Here is a 26,462-nt window from a genome sequence, read left to right on the forward strand (position 1 = left end):
AATCAAAGAGGCAGCAATGCACTCTGACACCTACTCTTGTGGGATAGTTTGTGTTGATCTTCTCTAGCTCCCACCGAGCAGAGAAACAGCTGCTGTCCATCTAATTTAGTCCTCTGTAGCCAAGACGGTTGTTATTACTATATATGGTCTCTTATCTGGGTGGCACAAAGAAGTGCTAATCTTGTCTCCTGGGCTAGCAAAAAGATGAAAGATGCTACCACCTTTTGCCCCACTGGAAAAAATAATCAAATACTTATATTAAACAGTCCTCTTACATATTTCACAAATCAATTTTATTAATTTAAAACAAAATTAATGAAGAAAAATTCTGTACACAATTGTGGACACAACACACTTTTTGTACAATAAGGCCCAGATTATCTGCTTTTTTTCAGTCTGCATAATGACTATAACAATTTAGAAGGCAAAAAAGTCACTGTCTACTTTGCTTGAAGCAAAATAATGATAATAATAAAAATTATAGTCCCAATCCTAAAAATTAGCCACAATCTGCTTAAACTTTATGTACTGTAAGTAGTTCCTTTAACTTTACTGGAGTTACTCACACTGCATGAAGTGAAGCACATGTGTAAGTCTTTGCACGATAGGAGCCTTAGTTTGTAAATAAGCAATTTTGAAAATCCACAAATGATTAATTCTAGCAGCAATATGAATCCTCCAACAGAGGAGGGTGTTGCTTTGAAGCTACTTTGGTGCTTTTCAGCTTCTCTGGTAGCTGTTTAAGGGCTGGTGTTTTAGGAAAAAAAAAAAGGAAATAGAAAAAAAAAAAAAGGGTAAAAGCCGGAGAAGAAATCAACAAAGCTGAGGTTTCTTTTTACTGAAGGGATGAAAATCAGGGAAAGTGAACTGGTACATTGGTTTATTTAAGGCCAAGAAGTCAGATTTGCAGTTTGTCTGACCAAATGGCTCATGGCCCTCATGATTCCTATTAGAACAGTTCTAACTCAAAGACAGACATAGCGTTCCTCCTGGGCATGAATGGAAACTCAAGCAAGTCGTAATCACTGGCAATAACTGGTTTAGTGTGTCCATTGCCAGCAATGGATGTTATCTGTTAGGAAAATATGAGTCCTGGTAGAGGAGGATTAGAAAAGTGAAGTGTGTAAACTCGGATAACAACTATATTTTGCTCAGTTTCTCCAAAATATCCTCTTTTCTAACTTAAGAAAAATAAAGTTAGCTGCTATCATTTTTTAATCAAAATCTGATTTTTAAGTACTGTTTTATAATATATTCTCTATTCTCCACTTTCTTTTTATGGGATGAACTTGTTGATTCAGTTCTTTAAAGAGGCTTAATACATGAACATTAAAACAGAAAACAAGACAGCAAGGGACTCCTCTTCAATAAATGGTGTAGCTATGTGTGCGCATTTAACGCGTGGGATGTGGTAACCAATGTTTTCCTAGTCAAAATAGCTAAGGGGAAAATGGAGAAAATAGCTGAAAAAGAACAACAACGAATTCCTTATTGACACTTGACATCCATGCTTTTGGTCTTGACAAATTTATCTAAAAAATCCATTATCTACATATTTATACCCAACATTTTGATAAGGCACAGCACAAGAGTTTGTGCACACATTGCCTCATACCTCACCAACAAGGCATTACTACCTTTCAATAGCATTTACCTAAACAATATGTAAAAGAATCATCCATTATTACAAATTTACACAAAAAAAATCTTCCTGTACATGATTGTCTCAGTGATGTACCTATTTGTTTAAATTAGACATACTTTAAACTACTTTGCAATGTGCTAAAATCAAAAGTACTTGGTGTATTACAAGGCAAAGGCTTACAATAGCCTTTAATCCTTTCATACATATCCTCAGTTATATGATGTCAAAACACAGTCCGTTCATAAATAAGATGTACAGAGTACCCTGGGTAGGAGAAACCAAAAAAGTAAACCTTCTTTACAAGAAAATTACTCCACTGGTATTTTGCAAAACTCAGTCTTCATTGTGCAATCAAGTTTGCTGTGTTGAAGACGCTGTGTGTGTCACATTGAAAATTCTAAAAACTACAAAGTATCTGCAGGTCCTTTCTTTCTTCACAGGTATGAACCTTTTTTTGTAGCAAACGTGGTAAAGACGTTGTTAAAACATTCGCATGGCTTGTTTTCATTGGATTCATAGTACTAGAGTAAACAGCTGTTCTGAAGAAAAAGACATGCTCCTCCATTTATTGAAAGGGCAAAGGTTAAGACCAATTTCAGCTGTACGTCAACATGTCGAAATCACAAATTTCTGTAGTCCAATGCTGACACAAGACACAGGCATACTGTCCATGGGCATAAGGGAAATTCTGGGGCTTCAAAGTGCTGCTAAGCTGCTACAAGTACTCCAGTTCCAAGGCATGATGAAGGGCCATAAGGTCAGAGTGGCTTGAGATCCTCCAAAATGGCATGGCATGCTGTGAACAGTACAAACACAATGTGAAAAAACTAAGGATTCTGATATTCAGTCTCACCTAGAGTCCTTTTTCAAGAATAAGAATATTGCAAGAAGAGAGGATAGTCCATGTGGCCTCTGTGCATGAAGTGTTCAAGAAGAGTTGTAAGAACTCCTAAACATATTTAATGTAAATCTTAATAACATCAAATCCATTTTGAAAACACACACGTGCATGTGTACACATACACGGTCCCCTTAAAGGGTAATTCCTCAGTCCAATTTTTTAATACTTTTTTCTCAAAAAGATATTATACGTGTTTTGAAATAATAATTAAAAAATATACTCCATATTTGAAACAAATATATACCAAAAATAGCACTTGGTGACAAAGAAAATGAAGAGTAACTACTATTCACTGTCAAGCCATGTATATTTTTTTGTGGAACTACTGCTGACAGGTAAATTAAAGAACTTATTAGCAGTGATTCAGAATATGTCAATATGTAGCCCAAACCATGCTGATAGTAATATTTTCCTGGTGGTATGTATTATAGTGGTCACTGTTTCCACTGACTTAAAAACAGCTTTTCCAAATGGGAGAATTTTAAAATGAATGTTTAATTTTTCCCCCCAATCAGCTGAAAAATAAATCTGGGTCCAAATCATGGATCTGTTTGTAAAACACCTGAATAAACCAAAGACAAGAATAACCGGAAAAAACACAGATTATTTCATCTGTGAAGGGTAAAAATCTGATTGTGAAAACTCACTAACCTTAAACTGGAAAGCAGGCACTACAGTGTCAGCAAGAACTTTTTCATAAATAAAAGATAGATAACCATCGCCTCTCGCAGAGCAAATATTCTGTTCATCCCATGGGAAAAATAGCTCCAATGCAAAAAATAATCTGAAGGCTGACATGAATATGTTTAGCATTTCATCAGTTCAGCTCATGTTCAGCTGATTTCAGGCCATGCACTAAAGCCAATGTAACATTACTTGGGCTTATGGAATTCTGAAACATTTTATTACAGTCTGTTGGGCATGGATTTTCACCCTTCTACAAAACCATCCTTGGTCTTTTTCAGTTCAACAGCATTCAAGTTTTATTTCTCTTGATTATCTTCACAATACTGACCTTCTCTGTGGCATTTATTCTGGGCATTTCCCCTTAGTATTTGACTTATATAAAACGATATACACATAACTATTTATACATACAACTATCAAAATGCCTATATGAACATAAGAGCAGAAATCCTTGCCATTTTTTACTTTCTCCTCAGCTGCTTGTTTTCAGCAAACTCTCAACAAGTTACTATATGTCTAAGTCAGATTGTTACACTCCCCGGGGCCGGACCACCTATAATTAACTGGGAGAGTCCTGTGTTCAAGTATACATTACCATTATAATACTTTATTCTCCAATATTATAATCAATAAGTGTAGGGGAATTCTGTTGCAAATTGGGCAATAATATGCAACACTGGTGCCTGGAGAATGAGGCTGGGATTTTTAGAAGAAGCTTAAACTGAAATTATATAGAAGTGCCAAATTTACTTAAAGCTTCTTGGAAAATCTAGACTGAAGAAGTAATTGCTATTGTCTGCTTAGGAGCCAGGGAGACTAAACAGCCATTGCTCCAGTAAGAGAAAGGAAAACATACTATAAAGCAGGGGTGGGCAGGACCAGCTCCATTCAGAAAGCAGCAGGGGCAGCTGCTGGTGGGGCCAGATGCAATGAATTGGTGGGTGCCCCCCTGCGGCCCAGGGTCAATCAGCTGGCAGGCTGAATCCAGCCTGCAGGCTGTATTTTGCCCATGCCAGCTACAGAAGGAAATAAAGTTAAGCACTAAGATCTTGCTGAAGAATGTTAATCAATTAAGAAGGGTGTATTGGTGTAACTGGAGATTGGGAAAATGGAGGGAGGAGAAGGGAAAAGGGAGCAGGCTTCATAGCACATCTGAATTCTAGAACAGGTGAGATTCATGAATGGAAAGCAACATTGAAAAAATCCCAATGGATACTTTTTTCCCTGTACCCCCAAACCTAGAGAAATAGCTAATGGTACATTTCTACTCTGGAAACAACGAGGGAGCTAAAAGGCAGCTACTTGCAAAGATTCCAGGTGGCTTTAAAATGCTTTGGGAGAAGAGTTCCAAAGATAAGCATAACAAGGCTTAGAGAGAGATATCTGCACTATGCTTTCCTCCGAGAGGTGAAATCATTTAGGTAGAGGGCAGAAAACTTCTACACTTTCAACCTAGACTTCAGTGGTGTCATTACCAAACTCTAACAAGAGCAGCTAAGTAGCCTTTTCCATTTCCAGTACTACTGTCCCAATGCCTTTTTCCTTTTTACACTGTGTGCACAGACTAAATTCCCTATTCTGATCTGTCAAACCAGTCATCCATATTCTCTTCTTCCAAATGCCTCCTAAAGACCCATTTCTGTCCTGATGCCCACAGAAAGAATCAACAGTTGAGCAAAGAATACAAAAAAATCCTGATCATTTAACCTTCTGGACTTTCCAGTGGCTCCCGTATGTTTATCACCTGGGCAGGGACTGACTACTTTGTATGTCTTGTACCATTCAAGCACATTGTTGGTGTCTGGAGATGCACATAAGGCAGAACTGTTTTCTATTCACATCAGGTTTCTGCACTGCTAGTTGAGCTGGTTCTATCTTGTGCTCATTTCTGGTAGTACTGCTCAGCAATACTGCCAGGAAGAAGGCAGCAGTTCCCTTCTTCCTGTGCTAGGTTACTGTTTGCCAAGAAGACAACTTGTGGGCAGGTAACACGTCTCCTCCCTCACTGCTTGGCCTGCCAGAAACTTCAGGCTTATGTTTTTTTATAATAATCTAAGTTGGTACATGGTCCACCAGTCACTCATTTATGCCAGGCAGAAATGTACTAACAATGTACAGAAGATGGGACTTAGTGACCAATATGGTATACACACGACTTGATATTCACTCAGAAGCAAAGAGCCAAGGAAAAATAAGTCTTGTTCAAGGTCACACAGTTAATCAAGGGTTCAAGGCAAATTATATTGAGATGTTCCCGATTCATATTTTTGCCCTCTATATAATACAGCCTCCCAAGTTGTTGCCCCAGTGTAATGATGGGAACTAATCAGCTATATGGGACAGATGACAAATTCATGTGAAACTACTGAATAAATCAAGTCATACATACTCCTTCATGTTGTCAGTGTGCAGCAGCATGCAGCACTGGTTCTGGATTAGTTTCAGAATCTGATTCTGAAGCAACATTTCATGCAAGTTTCTTATTCATTACTTAGTTCTGAAAAATTCATCTTGGCTGTATCAATAAGGATCATTAAGATCACCTTAATATACGCAGCCACTGATCATTTAGACTAGGAGTCAGCAGGTAAGAGGCTGATCCCATCCCTATTTATTTCTTTTTTGGGTGTCTCTGCATCGTGTTTGGAAATTTAAATTTTCTTTGCCTCAGTTTCCCTACCTACAAAGAAGGTGAGATGAATTCTGCTTTCCTGCCTCACAGGAAGTCCTCATAATAAACTCAGAGTATTCTGAGGATTAATTACACTTGAAAGTTGCAATGAAAAAGAGCTAAGTGCTGGGATTATAATTATGTCCAATCCTTTTGTATGTGGGCCAAAAATGATAGTGTTAAACTGCCAACAATGGAAACATGCCAGGAATGCAATAGCTGCAAGTATATGTCAATTTGCATTGGAACTTCGTTAGCAGGCCTGACCTGCCAAGCTCATATGCATGTAAAATGGTGGGAATATATATACAATACTATGGTCTTGTATATATGTCAGTAAGTTAAATGAAACTTAAGAGTGCTTTCATGTGTAAGATGATTAGTATTATGAATATTTTGCTTGTGTGTGTATTTTACACATACACCACAACCCAAAACATTAAAAAAATCTTACTATGGTCTCATATATATGTAAATAACTTATATAGACATCAATATACAAGTAAGTTGAATGAATATATATATATATATATATATATATATATATATATATATATATGAGAGAGAGAGAGAGAGAGAGAGATTTGTGTAATAATGTATTTACCTGATATGGGTGATGTTCAACTTACACATCAATGTGATTTTCAACTTACTTACTGAGAGATAAGTATATCTTATGAGTATACTTATGAGATACATATGAGAGATAAGTATGAGATACATATGAGAGATAAGTATCTCATAAGTTGAAAATCAGTTTGGTATGTAAGGTGAACATCACCCATATAAGGTAAATAGATTATTACACAAATCTGTATGGCTTACACATGAAAGCACTCTTAGGTTAGCAAACCCCTGTACAACAGCATGTGGTGGGTGGATAATGATTTATCTAATGTGTTGAGAGTAGCAATATAGTCCCATCTTTTTCACTGGATGACAAGACAGGAAGAGATTTAACTGATTTCTTTTCATTGGTCTTTACCAGGAACTGCCTTAAAAAAATCATCATTTGCTGACAGTTAATACACAGTGGAACTTGACACTGCAGGTGTTTTCTATTCTAAGCACATTGAAAAATAGTAATATCTCACATAACACTGTGACATAATGTATGACAAATGCTAACTGTGTATAGCTAGTACAGTGGGTTTATATAATTTACAACTGTTGTCTGATGTAATCTGTAGCTATTTTAAGAATGAAACTTTTCCATTATATTTAATCTCTAGAAAATCTGAATACTTTGCCTGTTAAAACAAAAAAAATACACTATTCAGTAAAAAATGATATTTTAAAATATAAATGCTTTATGATAATGCTTTTTGTGGAAAAACATTTTTGTTAATGTTAATGTTTTCTTTCTTATGCAAAACTTTTCATTTTAGCATGTTGGGTAAAATCAGAGTTTCCCTTTTTTCTTTTTAACTGAATCAAAATTAGATTTTCCACCACTGAAATAAAACACAAATTTAATTATCCATGGAATTTATCAAAAAAAAAAAAAAAAAGAAAAAAGAACAACTTTCACAAGAAAATTATGTAACTTATTTGAATAAAACGCCCATAAATTACATGCCTTCGGTCATGCTTCCACGTTGCGTGATTCTCTCAGATCTCACTAATCAACCGAGAGAGAAATCAACACCTGTCCAAGATGCTTCCTTGGGTACTGGGGAAAATGCTGTAGCATGCCTGTATCTGAATAAGTGCTAAGACTACTCCAGTAGATACCAATTTTCTAATAAAATACAACACCTAAGATTTTAATGAGTATAGTCATTCACAGTCATAATTACAACCATTTGATTGCTCCACGTTCCGGTCAAACTGAGATGTGTCTCATTCTGTGTAACAAAACCTGCAAAGATACTAGCAGCAGAAGACAGTCATTTGCATTTTCTAACTATCTGGTTACCTCACAAGCATTTATTATTTTATTTTCCATACTCCCCTGTGATACAGAAGCATTATCACCACTTTACAAAAAGTGAACTGAGACATACAGAAGTTAAGGGATTGATTTGCCAAAAGTCATCAAGAAATCTGTGGCAGAACAGATAACTTAATGTATATCTTTTAATTTCATGTCCAGTACTTTAACCACATGACTAAATTTCTTTCTCTAATTTCTATGTACTAATCTGAGACCCTTCTGGGGATTTTAAAGTTGAAAGTCTCTATAATATGCTTTCACCTTTGTCAATATTTTGCAATTTTATTTCAAAATGTGCAAGATAAAACATCCAAAAGACAAGACAACATGCTTTCCTTCAACATTCATGTGTCAAAACCTTGAACTCTATCTAAAAAAAACACTGTCTGCATCAGCTACTCTGTGAACTAATCCAAAGAAGGCACAGCCATTTACTACTACTTCTTTGTCTATGGTACAAACATGTAGGCCTGAGTATTTTAATTGTCTGATAAAAATGATTTACAGGAAATAACAGCATAGGCAAAGGTGACAATACCACGCCTTATCCCATACTAAGTGAAACGTGAGGGGGTGTAGTATCTTTAGTGTATTTTATTTTTTCATTAATCAAGAGGGGGATCTTATAAAATACAAGGTGCTTTTCAATGAATTGTAAACATTATACATTTATTGTAATTTCCTGTCAAGCTCAGCATTATATTAATTATGACGAGACTTATGATCATTTCTATTTGTTCAGTACTTTCAGTAACTAAAGACCATGTAGGAACAGTGTATCAAGCTGCTGTGATCTAGCAACAAGTTTGCTTGTTAGTAGACCATTTTAATACAACCTTTCAGTTTGTTCATCTTCTAATTTAGTATTTCAAGAATCGACAATGTTTTCTGGTGGAGTCCAGAATGATCGAGCTTTGGTTCAAAGCAGGTGGGTCCTAGGACCTGGCTGCAGCTTCTATCTACCACCCAGCTGCAGTGCAGCATGGCAGAAATCCCTCTCCACTGGGTGCCTGACTGCGACCGGGAGCAGGGAAAACCTCCCTGTGCCAAAGCCCCAGGCTCAGAGTGCAGTGCAGTATGTTGCAGTGCAGAAGAGCTTCCCACTGTCAAATGCCACATGTCTGTGGGCTGAATCCACAGGCTGCACAGGTCAGAGGCTGCAAATCCATATGGTAGTTTATTGCTACTCTCTGTAAAAAAAAATCTGTTAATGGCTGGATACTTTAAAATATAGTGTCCTTGAAAATAAAAATGATATTGTGTATTAATTATATAGCATCAGTGAAATACTGAGTGATCCACAACCATGTAAAAAGAAAATGATCTTGGGCCACAGAGAATTAATATTTATCATTTTGAACCACTACCTAGGGCAGGGGTCGGTAACACCCAACACATGTGGCAGAGCATGGCATGTAAAGTCACTTCACTTGGCACACATGCCTTGGGGTGGACAGTGGGGAAGGGGCCATGGTTGTTTTGCACAACAAGGATCAGGCCTGTCACAGCTCCCTTCCATCTGCCTGGAGGCATATGTGCACCTGCTGCTGGCAACAAGCTGGGCAAGGGCTCTGCGGACCCTGGTGCAGACACTTGCAGTCTCCCAGCTGCCTGCCACAGCCAGTCCAGGCTCTGGGCAGGCTCCTTCCACCTGCCACAGAGCCAAGGCTGCTCACACCAGGTGGCAGGGAGGCCGTAAGCAGCTGCATCAAAGTCTGCAGATCCCCAGCCCGGGTCACTGCCAGAGGCAGATGCATGCACAATTCAGGGTGGATGGTGGGGAAGGGCCCAGGCTGCACTGCCACAACCAGGATTGGGCCCCTTGCAGCTCCCCCACCAGCCACCCCTGGCATGCCCACATCTTCCAAGCTTATGACTCTCTGAAGCCGTCAGTCTCTAAGGGGCCACCCTATCCTGCCTTCTACCCATCTTCAGACTAACATCATCCACTGCCATCCTCTGTTTTCAGTACTGCTAGTCTCTGTGGGTGCCTAAACATGAGCAGGAAGGCTGGTCTGACATGCTGTAATTATTAGCACATTGAAGCAGATTCAATTAATCAAGTCTGATGGAGCCATGCTTCAGGAGCCTCCAGAGTCTTGTGCATCAGCATCCCCATACTTCAAAATGGTGGTGGAGGTGCTTTATCTAAAGCTCATTTGACTAGCTTTAGATAAAGCACCCCCACCACATTTTGAAGCACAGGGATGCTGATGCATGAGACATTCCGGGAGCTTTAATTAGAGCAGCTCTTGGAGCTACTCTGATTAAAGCACCTCCACCCGCACTCCTGGAGTACATGTATAAATGCTCTGTTACGACATGAGCATTCACAACTGATCAGTTTTTTTAAATATGTTTTAGTCATATGTCTAGAATACACAGTTGTGTTGGCTGTCCCACTCTGGCCATACCTCTACCTGCTTTGTGACCTGGGGACACAATGTTTCTGCAGAGTCTGCATCCCCCTATCTTCTCAGTTCATATGACAGAGGCACCTTCTTGCATTCTTTTTCTTCCATGAAAAAAACTCCTCCCATGGTTAAAAAAAAGAGTGTAAATGCCTCCAATATATGAACTTAGAAGGCAGGGGGATGCAGGCTCTGCAGAAACATTGTGTCCCCAGGTCACAGAGGGTGTAAAGCTATGGCTAGAGCCAGTGGCAATGCATAGGGTGTACACATGCACCCCCTGAGAGCGCTGGTACCCCCCCTGAGGGCACCAGCTGGAGAGTGGGGGCTCACCTGGAAGTGACAGTGGTGTGCCCAGAAGTGCCAGTGGCATGCTGCTGCCACTTGTCGGTTGGCAGTATCAGCCACAGGGGGTGGGGGGGAGGGATGGGCCCCCCAGTCAATGACTGGTCATGGGGGGGGGGGGGGCAAGTGCCCCCCTGACTCGAGAGGCACCAGTCGCCCACGGCTAGAATGGGCCAGCCAACATAACTATGCCAACACATTACAATGTTTTCCGAAGTGTAATCCCTCTTGGGAACACCTGGGAAACTAGGAGGGAAAATATAACTCTGAGTCACACTTCCACTCTATAACAGCTTCTGGGACAGAATAATGCAATGCCCATAATTTGAGACTGTGTCAAAGTCACAAATAAGCCATATAACTGAAGGGAAATTCAAACTTACAGAATCTTTTTTTTTTTTAAAGATGAAATAAGACTCTTAATGATTATGAACTCGCAGAGGCATGTTTGCTTCTATGAATGAATGGTTACTGTAGAAATACAGGGCCAAATAAATTGCTGTTTGTAACTTCATTAACTTAATTAGAATTACATTAGCACAGTCCCACTTCTTCCACATCTGAAAATTCCTAATGGCAACGAAGAACACAGGGAAGAAATGCTACTAAGGAACTTATTGTACTACCAGGTCATTTAACAACTGGAAAGGTTTTCTTAGTTATGTATCTTTGAACAGTGGTTCCTGTTTGAAAACTGCTGAATTAGATAATGTTACTAAAGAAGTACTTTTGTCATCATTACATAGAATACTGTTTCCCAGATCAACAGAAAGGGAACAAAGACACGGGTTCTTCCTGATCTTAAATGTAGCTTTTAAAAAGTAATCATTTACAGCAGGAGAACACTTATCTGCAAAGATGAAAGGCATTTCTGAAGGGGAAGAAGAAAACAGTTCATTTTAGTGTGCCAAAGGGACATATGAAACTGACAGGCTCACAAAGTGATGTAACAAGATGGAAACCTGCATGGAGCCTTTCAAAGGGATGCGAGTTGGTATTTCATGCTGCAAAACTGCTCATTGTTGCATCTTGTAAAATTGCCATATGGACTAATTAGTTTCATTTCTCCATTAAAGGACACAGAAAAAGGCTACAAAAGCAGATACAACAGTATCACTGGGATTTTAAAGCAGGGAGAGATAAAGTTGAAGAAGATACTTTACCAGAGAAATGATGCTTGGGGACTCTTTATCTTCAATTTTCATAACAGATAAATAATGGGTTTATACTTTAAATTCAGCAATGCCCTTCTCTCCTTCACTCTATTATACTGACAGCCAAAATTAACAACTGCTCTTAGGAGTGAACTGCTGCTTTTTAAAATACCTGTTCTACGTTGTAAGAAATAAGGGAAAAAAACAGGGTCTGCAATATTCATCTTTTGCTGTAGTTCAAGCAAATGAGATTAGGAGTGTAGAAGTAATCATTGATATTTGGCTGAAAATGCGGACACACAACAAAACACAGGCTGACTCATCAAGATGGACATTTCTATAATTGCTATGTTCAAAAGGTAGGTCTTTCAATATATGACAAGTATGTATTAATTACAACTAAACACTGCAAAGTATCTGACCAACAAAAATTAAAAATTTTGTGCTAAAGTCTAAAATATGCTATTTTTGGATGTAGTTGGGAAAATATAACTATATATACAAGGATGTATTTGGTAGCTGTGTTGGTGTGGAAAAAAAAGAATTGCAAAACTCTAGAACTCTTAGTTCAGAGATAATACCTTTTATTATTATTAAGAAATTGCAAAAAATGCAGAATTTTTTTTTTGCAAATTCTTAATTGGTCTAATAAAAGGTATCATATCTGAACCAAGAGTTCTAGAGTTTGCATTACTATATATACAAGGCATATAAGGATTCTTAACTACAGATATACCAGGTACATAGGCATATATCCTAACAAATCTTTTGGAGAATAGCACTGTCCAAGACCCAACTAGAGCTCCGACAAGATAGACAACAAGCTTTTCAGTCAACATCTTCTGCTTTTAATGATTATCAGTGAGAGTTTAGAATGCAACCCCAATACATACTCTTCCATTTCTAAGAAAACGCATCTTTGCTTTTCACTTGAAACAAAGCTATGCTGAAACAAAACTGTTACCTTTTTTGCTCCTTGTTCTTCTTCTACACCATCGCCTATAACAACATACACTACTTTTCTTCCAAATCTTTGAATTATTCGCTCAAAACAACTTTCCTTTCCTGAAAAAGAAATTTAAACTATTCAGGATTTTACATGGGGTAGCTGGTGAAAGGATATAGTAAAACCATCTTTATTAAGTACCCATAAGACAGCTCCAGTATATACAATGTAAAATTAGCCCAACTAAGTGGTAGCAGGACTGAGTACTGAGGTGTACTCTGTTCAGAAGAGTGAGGAAAACTGATTTTATGGCCAGCAGCAGTTTTGATTTCAGCTGCAGCTCCTGATCTGCTTCTGGGTCCCTTGAGGGATCCTACATTAATGGACAGCAGTTACAGAAGTAGCACAGAAGAGGTGCACAGCGCTGTCCTTCTACATTGTTGAGAGTAATTAACAAGCAAATTAACACTTTAGCTAGGTAAACTATTTAAGTTGCCACAAGAAAAAATGGGTACAAACTGACTGTGAATAAAATATATGATGAGAATGAGAAGAAGGTTTCTAACTATGAGATGTGAAGTTCTACATAGCCTTCCAATAGGATCCGTGGTACAAAAATCCTAACTAGTTTCAAGATCGCTTCATAAGTTTATAAGTTTAAGAGGTGTAAAATGTGGGATTTTGTTAATGTAATTCCAGTTAATAAAATTGCAACAGCAGTAGCTATTCATTCATAGAAGCAAACATGCCTCTAAGTTCATAGGCTTCAGGGCCACATCCAGGTGAGTGTGGATGTTTGGTTCCCTGGGGACAACTAGCGGCGGTGCACCTTGTGGCAACACTAGTTGCCCTCAGGGAAGAGCTGTGCTACATGTGCTGTGGCAGGTGCGGTAGGGGAGGCTGGGGCCAGCAACTGTGCTGGTCCCAGAAGCCTTACCTTGGGTCCTTGGGGCCTCCCATGGTTGCAGCAGTGGTGATCCTATTGCCTGAAGCCTGGCAGGCAGCTGCCCCCCTGTGTGCCACTCCACTTTTTTTTGCATGTTTTTTTTTTGAGCCCTGGACATCCAGGGGTCAAAAAAAATCCCCTGTGCTGTTCCCTTGCAGCACAGAGAACAACTGAATGTGCAGTATGTGGTGCCACAGATGTCTGCAGTGCCACATACTGCAAGGCTGCGCTTGTCTGAAGACAGCCTAGGACTCTCACCTCATCTTAAAAAAAACCAAAAAAACCTTTATGGATTCTGTATGCTCGATTTTCCCTTCAGTTATACCTGCCTGTGGGCAGAGGATGTCTGCACCTGTCCCAGAAGTTTTCTTGCAATCCTATGTTCTCATGTTCTTAAGGGAATTTCTATTATTTAGAATGGCTTTTTTAGGGAACTGCAGTTCAATATTACAAACGGGATGAAATTATTATTTTCAGTGCTCTACTAATTTGGTGTAAGTTTAATTTTTATGGTATTGCCTTCAACATCGTACAATGAATTCTTAGTTGCAGAGTGTGGGTGCCTCCTTGTTGCATGATGTGCATAGGTGTCCTAAGTATTATCAGCTCCCCCACTGTACAGCCCCACATGGCCACCCCCAGGCTGGAGGCTATCCTGGCACCATGGGCAGCACTACTCCACCCTGCCTGAGAGGGCAGAAAATGGAAGACCAGGGAAAGATGGGGAGCTTGGAGCCTCCAGCTGCTGTTTCAATTGGAGTGATGGGGTGGGAGCTTCAGGGCCACAAACTAACCTCTTGCAAGCCACCAGTTAGACAGCCTGTTCTAAACCATTTATAGTCCTACTGTGAGCTACTGTATCAGTGTTGGACAATAAGGCATTTTTCCATGTTTGTATACCATTTCTGAAAAGGGCCCACGTAGCTTGCTGGATCCAGTCCTGACTTTATAAATTGTTTTAAATTCTCTCAGTAAAAAAGCTTTTTAAAGTACATCTTTTTTAAAAAATATTGATTTCTAGATGCTTCAGTAACTTGTACATTAGAAATAAACACAGATACATTTATCCATCGGATAACACAGCTTTTCAATTTCAGGTTGCAACTACAGGACCCTGCAAAAACAACTTACCTATTTTAGTTGCACTGTAAATATTTTCTATTGGAAATACAACCCCTAGTCCATACAGCAAGACTTTTGCCAGAGCTGGAATAAGCTGAGTAGTTGTTACTAGAATATTCACACAGTTTGTCCTGTAAAAAAAACAATGACAAACACCCTTGAAAATAGGGACAAAATTAGCAGGATTTCATTCTTTTCCTCAAAACTCACCATTTTAATCTGAAAATTTACAAACATAGATAAATTAACACAACAAAATGCAACAAAAACATATGCTCATTTCCACTGTACAGATGGGGGCTAGGTAAAGCCTGGGGTGGAACTGAACCAAGTTACGTGGTTTTCTGCTAGTGGTGCAGCTTAGGTCAGTAGTGAACAGTTCCTCTTTGTGGGAGGGGCAAATCTTAGACTGGGTTCCACCATTTTAAAGCAGCCAATCTCTTCTGTTGTGGGTATAGACCAGATCCTGATCACTTATGCTGGTAAAAGTGTAATGTCTGTATGTGGCTAGGAAAAATGAGGCACAGGGCTATGGTTTACAGACAGCAGGTCAGATGCAGAACAGGGAAAAGAACTCAGGTCTTGTAATCCACAGGCCAAAGTTTCATCTGTTTGATCCCGCAGGCTCTCCTAAACCTCAGCATACATTTTAATGTTTCATAAACACTCTACATTGCCATGTTAGCTCTTAAGCACTTACCTAGAATGAATAAGTGTGAGTGCTTTCAGTGCAAGTGTTAACCAAGAATCTGTCAGAGCTTCAATTTCTGCTCTTAATTGCAACCAAGCTTCTCTCTTTGCAGGCCCAAGAAGACCTGTGAAATAGAAAAGGGTACTCAGAGAGACATCTGCATTGAAATTCAGATCCCTGTTGTTATCTTCCTCTGCTTTCATTAGTTGTAAGACGAACAATCTTCTTTAGAGTATAAAATAAACAGTTCACTAAGTAAATGCCATCATGTTGGGGAGGATCAAAAAAACAAAGGAACAACTATTCCTTTCTGTACATCACTCCTCATTTGCTTTTGGTAACATTTAAGCTGGGTACTTGCCTCCAACATTATTTTTGTAGGTGTTGTAGATTTCTTTTACTCGTCTGTAGCGGAAGGCCAATTTTCTCATCCAGTCTACTCCTCCACGCACACCTGTTGCTAGGCATAAATTAGCACTAGTAGCTGCTGCAGGAAAGCCGTCTGTTCCGAAGTTGTATGTGCTATTAAGATTTAAGAAAACTCCAAAATTAACAAAACAGGACAGCCCAACTTCAACTGCCAGTTACACACTGAGCTAGTTTGCAACTATAAATTGTTAAAAAAATATTGGCCAAGCAAAGGTAGAACTTGGCCAATATGTTTTATAGGAATTAATATTTTTTCTAAAAAAAAAAAAAAAAAAAAAAAAGCCAAAAAAATCAATACATTATTTCATGTCTGACATACCTTAAGTCCTGGCCATTGTCATCTGAAGACACATCGTCTATATGAACCTGGTCACATTCCTAAAGAAACAAAATTTATTTTTGATCAGCATCCTCCCAACTTAGCAAAATGATACAGAAGTTTAAAAACATGTTTAAGACTTTTTCATCGGGGCAATTTTAATTGCGTAAATCAGTAGATGGCAGTCTTGTTAAATCATCAATTTTACCTTGGTTTTGTGCTTTTTTTCACAGAAGAAACATGCACTGTCATTAACTACTACTGTTATATGACTTTCTAAAAACACATTTTTATGTTTAGAAAGGAAAGTGGTTAAAAACAATTAGCATGTGTGTTCCATAAATGTTCTTGTACCCTTTCAGGTACCTTAAAACATCATGCTGCTCAAAGCTGATTCAGTCAGTGCATAAGTATAACTGAAACCAGACATTTTGGTAAATGTAACATATTAGAAAAATTAAACCTGATGCTAACCGCCAATGAAATTATGACCTCTGATTGCTGTTGAGCCACACACCAACACAGCCTGAGGCCAGTGTTTCAGAGGAGCTCAGACAAAAAATCTGTTCCTAGTTTGCCATTCATTTGAGAGTTGTGAGTTTCTTCTGCCCCTTTGGTCTTAGTGCATGAAAGCAGCATGCAAAGATGAAGAAAATCTAAATGGAAATAGCTGAGTCAAACCACTTTCTTTTAGTCACTTGTACGCAGCCTTTAACAAGACACATTTATAATTACCTTCATCAGTCAGTAAATTATAAAATAATGGTGCCCATTGTTCATCCTTTCAGGAGCATTACTCTTAATAATTTGATGTCTGGCAGGCAAAGAACTGGTGCTGCAGTTCCACCTGAATTCAGTATGTAGAAACAATCATATCTCCCAATCACTTTAATAATTCCCTCCTAATGTGAAGTCCCATAACAAAGATGATACATTCTAAGTACTAAAATACTGGAATCATATATTTTTGTCTTATTGCTTCCCTCTGAACAAATTCTTCTCTCTCCATGGATTTGTGAGGAAGGGAGGGAAGATAGAAGTGGAGAGAAACTCAAACCAGCTGTTCCCTAACAGAATTAAAATCATGACCCTCAACCCCTGTTCTAAAACATCTATTTTCCAGCCAACCCTCTCCCAGCAAGCAGTGAGCTCCAAGGAGGAAAAGACTTTGACCCTGTAACCTTTTCCTCCTCTCCTGAGGTCAACAACCTCAGATAAGAAAAAAGGAAAAGAAAGTCTATCTGGCCTCACATGATGGCTGCAAATTCAAGTTTTTTAAGTAGGTTGCTACATGAGCAATGGCTCAGAAACTTGCCAAAGTTACTTGAGAGAATAAGAGATGGTCCCTGCTCTCTAAGCAGTCGTACATTTGTAAAATATGGAATTCATAAATGGACACTGGGACTCAGGTTCTTGCTGCAGCTCTGTATTTGAATTTTTAGTAGTTTATTGAAAATGAACTAGGATGTGAGAGGTATTTGTTATTTTGTTCCGATTTTAGCATCATCTTTGCATAGGACCAGATGGATAAAACACAGTTATAGCCAAAGCCACAACTATATATTTGCTACTGGAAGTGCTCGATACAGTAGCAGATGCAGACTGGAACTACTGCTTTTAACTTCATTAGAATTTAAGTTGTCACTTAAATCAAAAGTAATATTCCAACCCTTATGCAAGGATCATTATCAAAATATAAATGCTTTATCATTGTCCTGAGCCTGAATACTTTCATCTTTAGTGTCTCTCTTACTTAGAAATTTTTCCAAGCTCTTGCAGAGTGAAAAGAAAATCTTCCATTTTCAGGGAAGATATTCATAGTTGTGTCCGCAGCAGGTAAAAGGATAACAATCGAATGAATTGCCTTTGTTATTAACTTGGGAAAATGATGCACAATAACTATAAGTAGTCACTAGAGAAGAAAACACACAACTAAGGAAACGGACATAACAGATGCAGCACCTACAAGGCTGAAGGAAGCAGCAGAAGTCCATGCCAACTTTTAAAAGGACAAGGAAAAGAAGTTGAGCTTTGGAAACCTCCCAATTTATCCGGGCAGAAGAATTCTTTGGAACTCTTAGGAATAATGAGAGAGAACTTCTGAGAAACAGAGAAGATCTAGAGACAGGGAACTTCAAATTAGGCAAAAGCTTATAAACCAATAATGCAAAGAGAAGCTAGGACTCCCTGTGAGAAGTAGGTGCGGGCCTACCTGGGTGGACAGATGGAAAGACAGACTGGAGGACTAAATCAGAAGTGAAAGATTAAGGGGTGGAGGGGGAGAGAGAGAAGGAAAATAAAATACAGATGAAGTGGAACATGAGAGGTTGGAAAAAGAGTATAAAAATGTTGAAAATGAGTAAAATTATACTGTGGTCTTACAAGAAAGAGAGGGAAAAACAAGATGAGAAAGAAAGTAGAAGAGCAAGAGAAGAGTTATAATTTAGAAAGGTGTAAATAGAAATATGATTGACAATATGTTGTAATTATATATAGGTCACAAACAGTGCATAACCATTTTATTGCTTTTATAGGGTGTGGTATAGTTTGAGTGCTAAATGTGACGTGTGATCTGAGTGGTGCAGGCATTTTCCCCCGCCTGGCTGATTAGTCTGTGGGTTTAGCAAGAATTGGTTAATTTTTTCAAACCCTGGACAAAGAATGCAGAATGCTCTGAAAGTCATTTGGCAATAAATCTTTTGGCTGAAATTAATTATCTTCTGACTGTTAATTAATTTAGTCTGTCTATTGTTCTTGAACATCCTGTTTGTTTTCACCTGCTTGCTTTGTTTGAGGCCTTTTGTTCATGAGCAGAAGCACTGCTTAGTGCCTTGGTTAACCATAATAAGCATCAAGTGTCAAATCTTAACATTTTAAAACCTTCTGCTACTGCACTGGGTTTATAGAGATTTAATTAAATGAAGTTTGATAGAGAAACTGAGAGCAAGAAAATTGCTTTATTTTGTAAAGGCTTGTTTTATGAAAATACAACGGCTCTCAGAAAATCTTAAAGTACTTCTAGAAAGATTTTCTGATTGGGTGCTGTCTCGGAAGAGTGAAATGTGGCTTCAGTAAAGCACCTTTTTATTATTTTAAGATAGTCGTGAAGCATCTCCTTTTTCCCTCCCCTATAATTATAACAGACCACTGGATCACACACACTCATGCATAAGGTTTTCATACTATGAATACTGTACATGAAAATAAATTATACTCAGGCATTGCTTCAACTATTTTATTTTCACTCTAATGCTTTCAGCATAGGAAAAACTGTATTTCTCAGAAAAATTATAAGTCCCTTCAGAAAACTGTTCATGCTGAACTTGGAATAAATAAGCATTATGATCCATATATACATTTTATTATTTATTTTTAGGCTTAAATAGCTGCCACTTTTGCATTAAAATATTAAAGTTATGACATTCTGTTGTAAACAGGCAGGATGGGCCAATAGGCTAAGGAGTAAAACCACCCTGTGAAGTATGCTGAAAGATTATGCATAAGGTTGTGTTTTACTCCTGAATGTGTTGATCTTGTGATTTCAGCGCATCCAGCTTGAAATCCTCAGGAGGGACTGCAAGCGATGACACGTTTGCATCCAAGTTGGGGATTTTCATCCTATAGGATGAGCTACAACTGCACAATGAGAATAATTACTAGGAATAGGGAAGAGAAAACATGCATTCAGCATAACCTTGGACCAAACTCTTCCAGACCACCATCAGACTTAGGTTATGCCTATTTCATAAATTGTCCCTGGCAGCATCAGTGTGGCCAGGTGGAGAGCTAATTATCATTGTCATTCAGCAGTGCTAAGTAGTCTGCCCTAATCACATGGAGATGGCAGCACTGCTTTGTGTTTAGTAAGCATTTTTAGGATGCTATCAGTAGACACTGTCTAAGACCTTGAGCAGTCTGTTGCATTGACTCTGAAGTGCTTAAATCTCTTTGAAAAATGATGTTGTTGAACATTTTGCTCTTGCCACATATGCATTATGTAGGAATATACTTGAGCTAGGGGGACTGTTGGCCAAGTTCAGTACAAATCTGAGTATTCTAAGCATGCTTAACACTGTATAATTAAAGACACCACGGCTGACAACAGGCAAATGTAATTAAGAACTGTGTTTCATAGGTACAATCTAGTAGTACCATTTTTGTGCTTAAAATTGTGACTCTTTGATGAATGGCTGCTGAAAGGCTTCATAGAGGAAGTGAGTTGTAAGTAAAGATTGAGAGAAGGGAGGATTCATTTGGTGCAGAGGAAGAGGGAGTGCGTTTTCAGCACAAACAGCAGCATACAGGAAAGCATAAAACCAACAGCAGTAAAAAATAAGAGGAAAGGAGATGACAGTGACTAAGAGAAGTGTATTTTATAGTACAGATAGCAGACAGTTGTGGAGCACCTTAGGGCCTTGCTACACATTGCACTTCGAGCTGCTAAAATGCTGATCCGTGTTAGAGCTAGCTCAACTTTGGAGCAGGCTAAAAACCTTCTCTGACTGGCCCTCTACTGCACAGCTGTGACTTGCCCCTAGAAGGCTGGGGAACAGGGGCCTGACCAGGAGCTACAGATATGAGCTGTCACTATGGCTAGGGACAGAAGTTACACATAAACCAGTCTGAGTGATCAGAAACAGGTTTAAACCTGCAACAGAAGCTCAGTGCACATATACTAGTTTCAAAATGGCTGAAACTGGTTTACAATAAACATGGTTGAATGTAGACTAAATCATTAGACTTAACTGATTTGGATCAAACCAGTTTTTGAAACTTCTGTCCCAGATCCATTCCTGGTTCAAGTTAAATCACATTCCCCCAGCATCCCAGCATGCTTTCCAGCCCTGAGCTGTGCTATCTGCTCCAGAGAGCAGGGCTGGCCCTGCCCCTCTGTTCCCTAGCTGGACCAGTGAGGGCTGGCTGACAAAGGGGGGGGGGGAGGAAGGGGCAAGCCTGGCTCAGGGTGCAGTCCAGTCTGCAGGGGGGGACTGCCCCACACAGGGGGCCTGCAGCCTGGGAGGGGGGTTAAACACCCATTCCCCCACTCAAATTTACTACTGGCTGCAACTAGACTACAAATCCCAGAGGCAGCTAGAAGCAGGAAAAAATGATGAGCAACCCTGCTGTAATTCTGGACTGCAAATCCCAGAGACCTCTGCGGGGCAGCAGGAAGAGGAAGTGAACACACAGCCAGACAGTTGTGATCTAGCACCCCTCAGCTTCTGGCCTGAGCCACTGCAAGCATGTGGCTGCATTTCCTGAATCAAAGGTAAATGGCTGTTCACTTCTGTTTCAATTTAATCTTCGCAGTTTAGACTAACCTGGAAACACTGAATCGATTCAGCCTCGGGGTTTTTTTTACTATCTGTACCTAGTCTTTAGGATTGGTGACTCAAGGCAGGCTCCCTGCTGGGGGGGGGGGGGGGACAAGAGAAGTGGGGGCAGGGAACAAGAAGCTGGGAGGTGGAGAGTTAATGGGATAGGATGAGTAATGAAATTGCAGGTGGAAACGAAATGGGGGTGGGGGAAGGGTGATGAAATGAAGGAAGTCAGCCACTGAAGGATAAACATATTTAAAAAGAGAGAGATAAAAAGGAAGTAAATTAAAGAAGGTATCTTTTTTAATAAACTGGGATTGGGATTAGGATATGGGGGTGCTGGTCATGCTTCTCAGGGTGGCTGAGAGCTAAGAGCAGTGAGGAAAGGTGCTTTTGGGGGAGCTATGCCCCAAAAGGAAGGAAGCCCCAGGTCATGGGGACCTGATTTGGCCTCCCACCTTATTCCCCCAACCCCCTAGACCCTACTGTTGCACCCATCCATGACCTTTATCCTGGTGAGCTGCCATGTGCTCTGCAGGCTGTTTGCACAGGTGTGCACCCCTGAGAATGGGATGGTCACGCTCCCAGGAGTGGGAGGGGGAGTTGGCTTGGTACCAGAACTGCCCCTCGGGCAGGAGAGTTCAGGGGATAGACATTTGGTCCACACAGAACAGGAGGGTGAGGAGACGACACCACATCCTGGGATATGGAGGACTCCAACTTGGGTGGATCATCAGTGGGGAATGGCTTCACGTTAATGGAATATAAGCTGTGTAAAATGGATCAGAGATAAACCTGCTCTAGAGTGGTGTAACTTAGATGCCTAATGCATGCTTCAAACTAGTTTCAGGTGTTAATGCGTTAATCTAGGGGTTAAGAGCTCCAGGAGCCACCTAAAATTAATGTGCAACAAGTCTTTTAAAGGTGAGAATTAAAAGCTTGGCCTTAATGTGGAAAGGGGAAGGAGGCTAATGAAGTGATTTGAAGAGGGCATTTATGAAGTAAAAGCATCAGGAGAAAAAAAATATATGATTTTACCAGTGTTTGGGGCCTGACAGTTTATTTTAATGATGCTTGGATCAGGCTACAGGAAAATGAGATGTCTTGCCTTAAAATCATGGAGGGGAGGGGAACAGGGGAGGAGGGAAGAATTGCTAAGTCTCGCACAAGACTTGTGGTGCACAAAGTACAAGTCCTCTCCCTCCCTCGTTCCCTCTTATATAATAACCATTGCTTCTCTTTCTCCCTCTTCTGGCTTTGCACAGTGGGCCAAACACCCCTGTGTATGCCCCAAAAACTCATTCACAGCTCTTAAAAGTCTTCATAGCCTGAAGAGATGTTTCCTTCTGGATCTAGCCCTTTTAAATAGCTTCAAATCTGCACAACACTTCATATGCAAAACATTAAGTTATGGCAGAAATATTCTACAAATATTTACAGTACTTTGTTCCTCCTGCCACCTTTAAATTGTACACTTCTGCCATAATTATGTAAAATATGCCTTACTATACAATTCACTGTAGGAAAATTAATAAAAAAAAGAAATTAAGGCTGTTACAATAGTTCCTCTTATCTGTGCCAATAATACATGCCAAGTGCAGTGATGTAATGGCTAACATGCTGATCCTCTATATTTCTGTGCTACAAAACTAAAAAAATAAACCTAGTAATTCTGCAGTCTTTGAATAAACAGTGAGTGTAAAACAGCTTTGGACAAGTTTGCACATTATGAAAAAAGGACAATATGAATAATGTTATGAACAGATCCACAGAGGATGTAGAAGTATTACAGCCTCAAATCTGCTGATTATGGCTAAAATGCACTTCCACGTTTGCTTAATCTTCCTAATTTACCGTGAGAAAACTAACACCACCCTGTCAACTAATTGTTTCAATACCTTACTTTATGGAGTGAAATGAGAAAAAGAAAAGGAAAAAAAACCCTTCAGGACAAGCTATTTTCATTTTGCCTTTACATCTGTGCATCCATTGAGACTATTTGGAAGCTAGCCAACTCACAGGAAATGATCCCTGAGATTCTCTATTCCCCTCATATCTGTCATTATGCAATTATATCCACTGCTTCATTTTCCCTACTGAACAGTAGAGAAATTTGGTCATGTACATGTGAGAACAGATCCGGCATAACAAGTTAAAGTTGCAATCATTTACAAATGTGATATAGATGAAAATCCACCATTTAACCAAAAAAAGTGCTTAAAGTGCTTGTTTGGCATGTGCATGTTTTAAAGAAAGATACTTCTGTGTGCATGCATGTTCCCAAAACCATAAATGTGCCCTATTCTGCAAGGAAAGCTGCCATTCCAGACACAAATCACCCTGTAAATCTGCCCAAACAGCTCTGTCCTCCTTTAGGAGACTTAAACTGTACAGGATGCATTTAGAAGGTGACCTTTGTTTGAATGACAGATCTGCACACCAGAGTTGGCCCATGTGAGCTCCATTTGTTTATGAATCTATTGTGGCTCACACAATTTTCATATTTATCATGTTTATGCATATCAAAAATAAAATAGACAATTCTATTGGCTCTTCATTAAAGTTTAGTAAATTAATACGCAGGAATTCTGGCAATTACATTTTTTACTGAAGTCTCAATCTCTTGTCTGGTTACAAAGCTCAAAGAACAACTCATTGACAAAAGCAGATTAATTTGCCTATGTTTATAAATGGAACAAACAAGCTTTTCAATGCAATAAATATTTAGTTTGTGTGGAATGTTATTCTACTGTATATGCTTATATAGAAAACAAACCCCCAAAACCCCAAACTTTCATTGCCTTTCAAACAGAGGCCATAAAATTTAAGTGCTGTTCTGAACTGCCTAACCCATCATCATGGAATTCCTGTTAACATACAACATAAATCCATGTGAAACAGCACAAACTACGGTTCGCAGGTTCTCAATACTGGCACTCAATTGGCAGAACCTGTCATCCCTGTCTAGTCTGCACTTTGTGACCCTAACATTTTCTCTGCTTTCCCACCACAATTATTCTGTGCTCAAAAAAAAAAAGGTGCAGATTACCTGTGGGTCAGCTACAGGATATGAAGAACAAAAGAGTTCTTGAAATCCACTTCATTCCATTTGACAATTTGTGGATGAACCATCAAAGAATTAAAACAGGCCTCAAGAAGTTTTAAAACATTCTTGTTTTAAACTTAACTGATAGAAAGAACCCATGCAGTTTATATTAATTTAAAAAGGCATTCAAAACAAAGGAATAAATCGAAGACTACACAGACAGAAAGGGATTGAAAACTATTCCAAACACCAAAGGATAGAAACTGAAATTCTCAGTGCTGACTTTCATACCCTCACAGTAAGGAACTCTATTTCTTTGCAAGTTTAAACATTTCAGCCCTTACCAAGAGGTTCACTGGCTCAAGTTCTGTTCTTACTTAAAAGCAGAACCGAGAACTAAGTTTTGTGCACTAATTTAAACGGCATCCACACAACAGTAGTAGTTTCATACTTTTTAATTCAGATTTAATGTTTTAAGCCTACTGCTCAAATATGTGGCCAGACCCCTATGGCTGTAAATTACTATCAATCTATTGACCAAAATGGAGCTCTGAAAGTTTACGTACCTTTAGAATTGGGCCAATAGAGATTATACTATGAATGAATGAATATCCATCTGCCTGCTTGCACAAACAATTCCACTGAAATTAAATAGGCTACTCTCAAAGTGAACAATATTTTGTACAAAGATTAAATTAGGGTCTAATTCTGTGATCTTTACTCACTGGAATCATCTCACTAAAATTAATGGCTCATGTTAATTACACCCGTGTAAATCCAAAAGAATTCCACTAAAATCAGAATCAGGCCTAGTGGGGTTAACTGTATGACTAGCCATACGGCAGGATCTGGCATGTGGTATGAGCAAGGAATTAGACAAAAGAAAGCTGCTGGCAATTTTATTCTGTTCACCCATTTCACTAGTTTTCTGTACCTCTAAACTGGCTCCAAACTGAAATTCTGTTTTTATATATGTATTTTTTTTTTTTATATAGAAAGGAAAGTCTTGACATGTAAAAGCACTGTGCAAAATTTCACCAGCAGTTTTGTTTTGATGCTGTTTTGACTCATTTAGAACTCAAAACAGCAAAATCGAAATGAAACAGAGAGCTTTGAAACAGCCTTGAAACAAAACACGGCAAGCCAAAACGTTTCGAAATTTTCAGCGTTTCAAGTTTTGAAGCTCAAGCTGGGCTTGGCTGCAGGGAAACAGAAACTAAAGAAAGGAGAGGGAGGGGGAAGAGGGGGGGAAGGACTGCTCTCATTATGGACTGTGTAGCTGGCCAGTGACTGTCACCCTTCCCTGAGGTCTTTTCCAATCCCAGTGCTCTGGGGGAGGGATGGAAAAACTGCATAAAAGGCAGCATTGTCTGAACTGTTCTACTTTCTGCCTTGGTGTCAGTTACTGAGCTGTGTGTTCCAGTTTTGCAGCTAGAGGTGCGGGGCCCCAGAACCCAGACTCCCCCTGCACCTACTCCTTGGCAGCCGGCAGGCTTCATGGCCTCAGGGCTAGCATGCCTGCAGCTTTCACCCCACTGCAGCTTAACACACACAGCGTCACCCATGTTACGAGTTTTGCGTGTCCTCAGTTTGAGGTGCAGTTGTCCCAAAAGCCCTGCACCTATCTCCCTGAAACATGGAAGGCTTCACGGCCTCAGCAGGGGCTAACATACCTGCAGTTTTGATCCCATTGTGGCTTAACACATACAAGTGATATAAGTTTTGCTTTCAAGACTTTGAGGTGCAGTTTCCCCAACACCCCTGCACCTATATCCTTGAAACCTGGCAGGCATCATGCCCTCAGAAGGGGCTACCATTCCTGCACGTTTCATCTGAATCAGGTCAGAAATGACAAACTTATGGGCCATTTCGAGCTTCCCTGTTATAGCCTATGG

General features: G+C 39.4%; 1 protein-coding gene across 18 annotated transcripts in view; it reads right to left on the minus strand.

The window, feature by feature from the left end:
* Positions 1-277: 277 nt before the first annotated feature.
* EYA1 (EYA transcriptional coactivator and phosphatase 1) overlaps positions 278-26,462 on the minus strand; it is a 268,703-nt gene continuing 242,518 nt past the window's right edge. For 17 of the 18 annotated variants that reach the window (XM_090040155.1, XM_090040152.1, XM_090040154.1 and 14 more), the window contains 6 exons: positions 16,204-16,262; positions 15,817-15,977; positions 15,465-15,579; positions 14,774-14,895; positions 12,715-12,815; positions 278-2,441 (listed from right to left, as the gene is read on the minus strand). In XM_090040155.1, coding sequence (XP_089896281.1) covers positions 2,361-2,441; positions 12,715-12,815; positions 14,774-14,895; positions 15,465-15,579; positions 15,817-15,977; positions 16,204-16,262 — 639 coding nt within the window. In that variant the 3' untranslated portion in view covers positions 278-2,360. The remainder of the gene's footprint in view (positions 2,442-12,714; positions 12,816-14,773; positions 14,896-15,464; positions 15,580-15,816; positions 15,978-16,203; positions 16,263-26,462) is intronic. The other variant, XM_090040168.1, reaches the window with a different exon arrangement.

The sequence above is a fragment of the Crocodylus siamensis genome, chromosome 3 (genome assembly GCF_052110815.1).
Source record: "Crocodylus siamensis isolate JL-2025a chromosome 3, ASM5211081v1, whole genome shotgun sequence".
NCBI lineage: Eukaryota > Metazoa > Chordata > Crocodylia > Crocodylidae > Crocodylus > Crocodylus siamensis.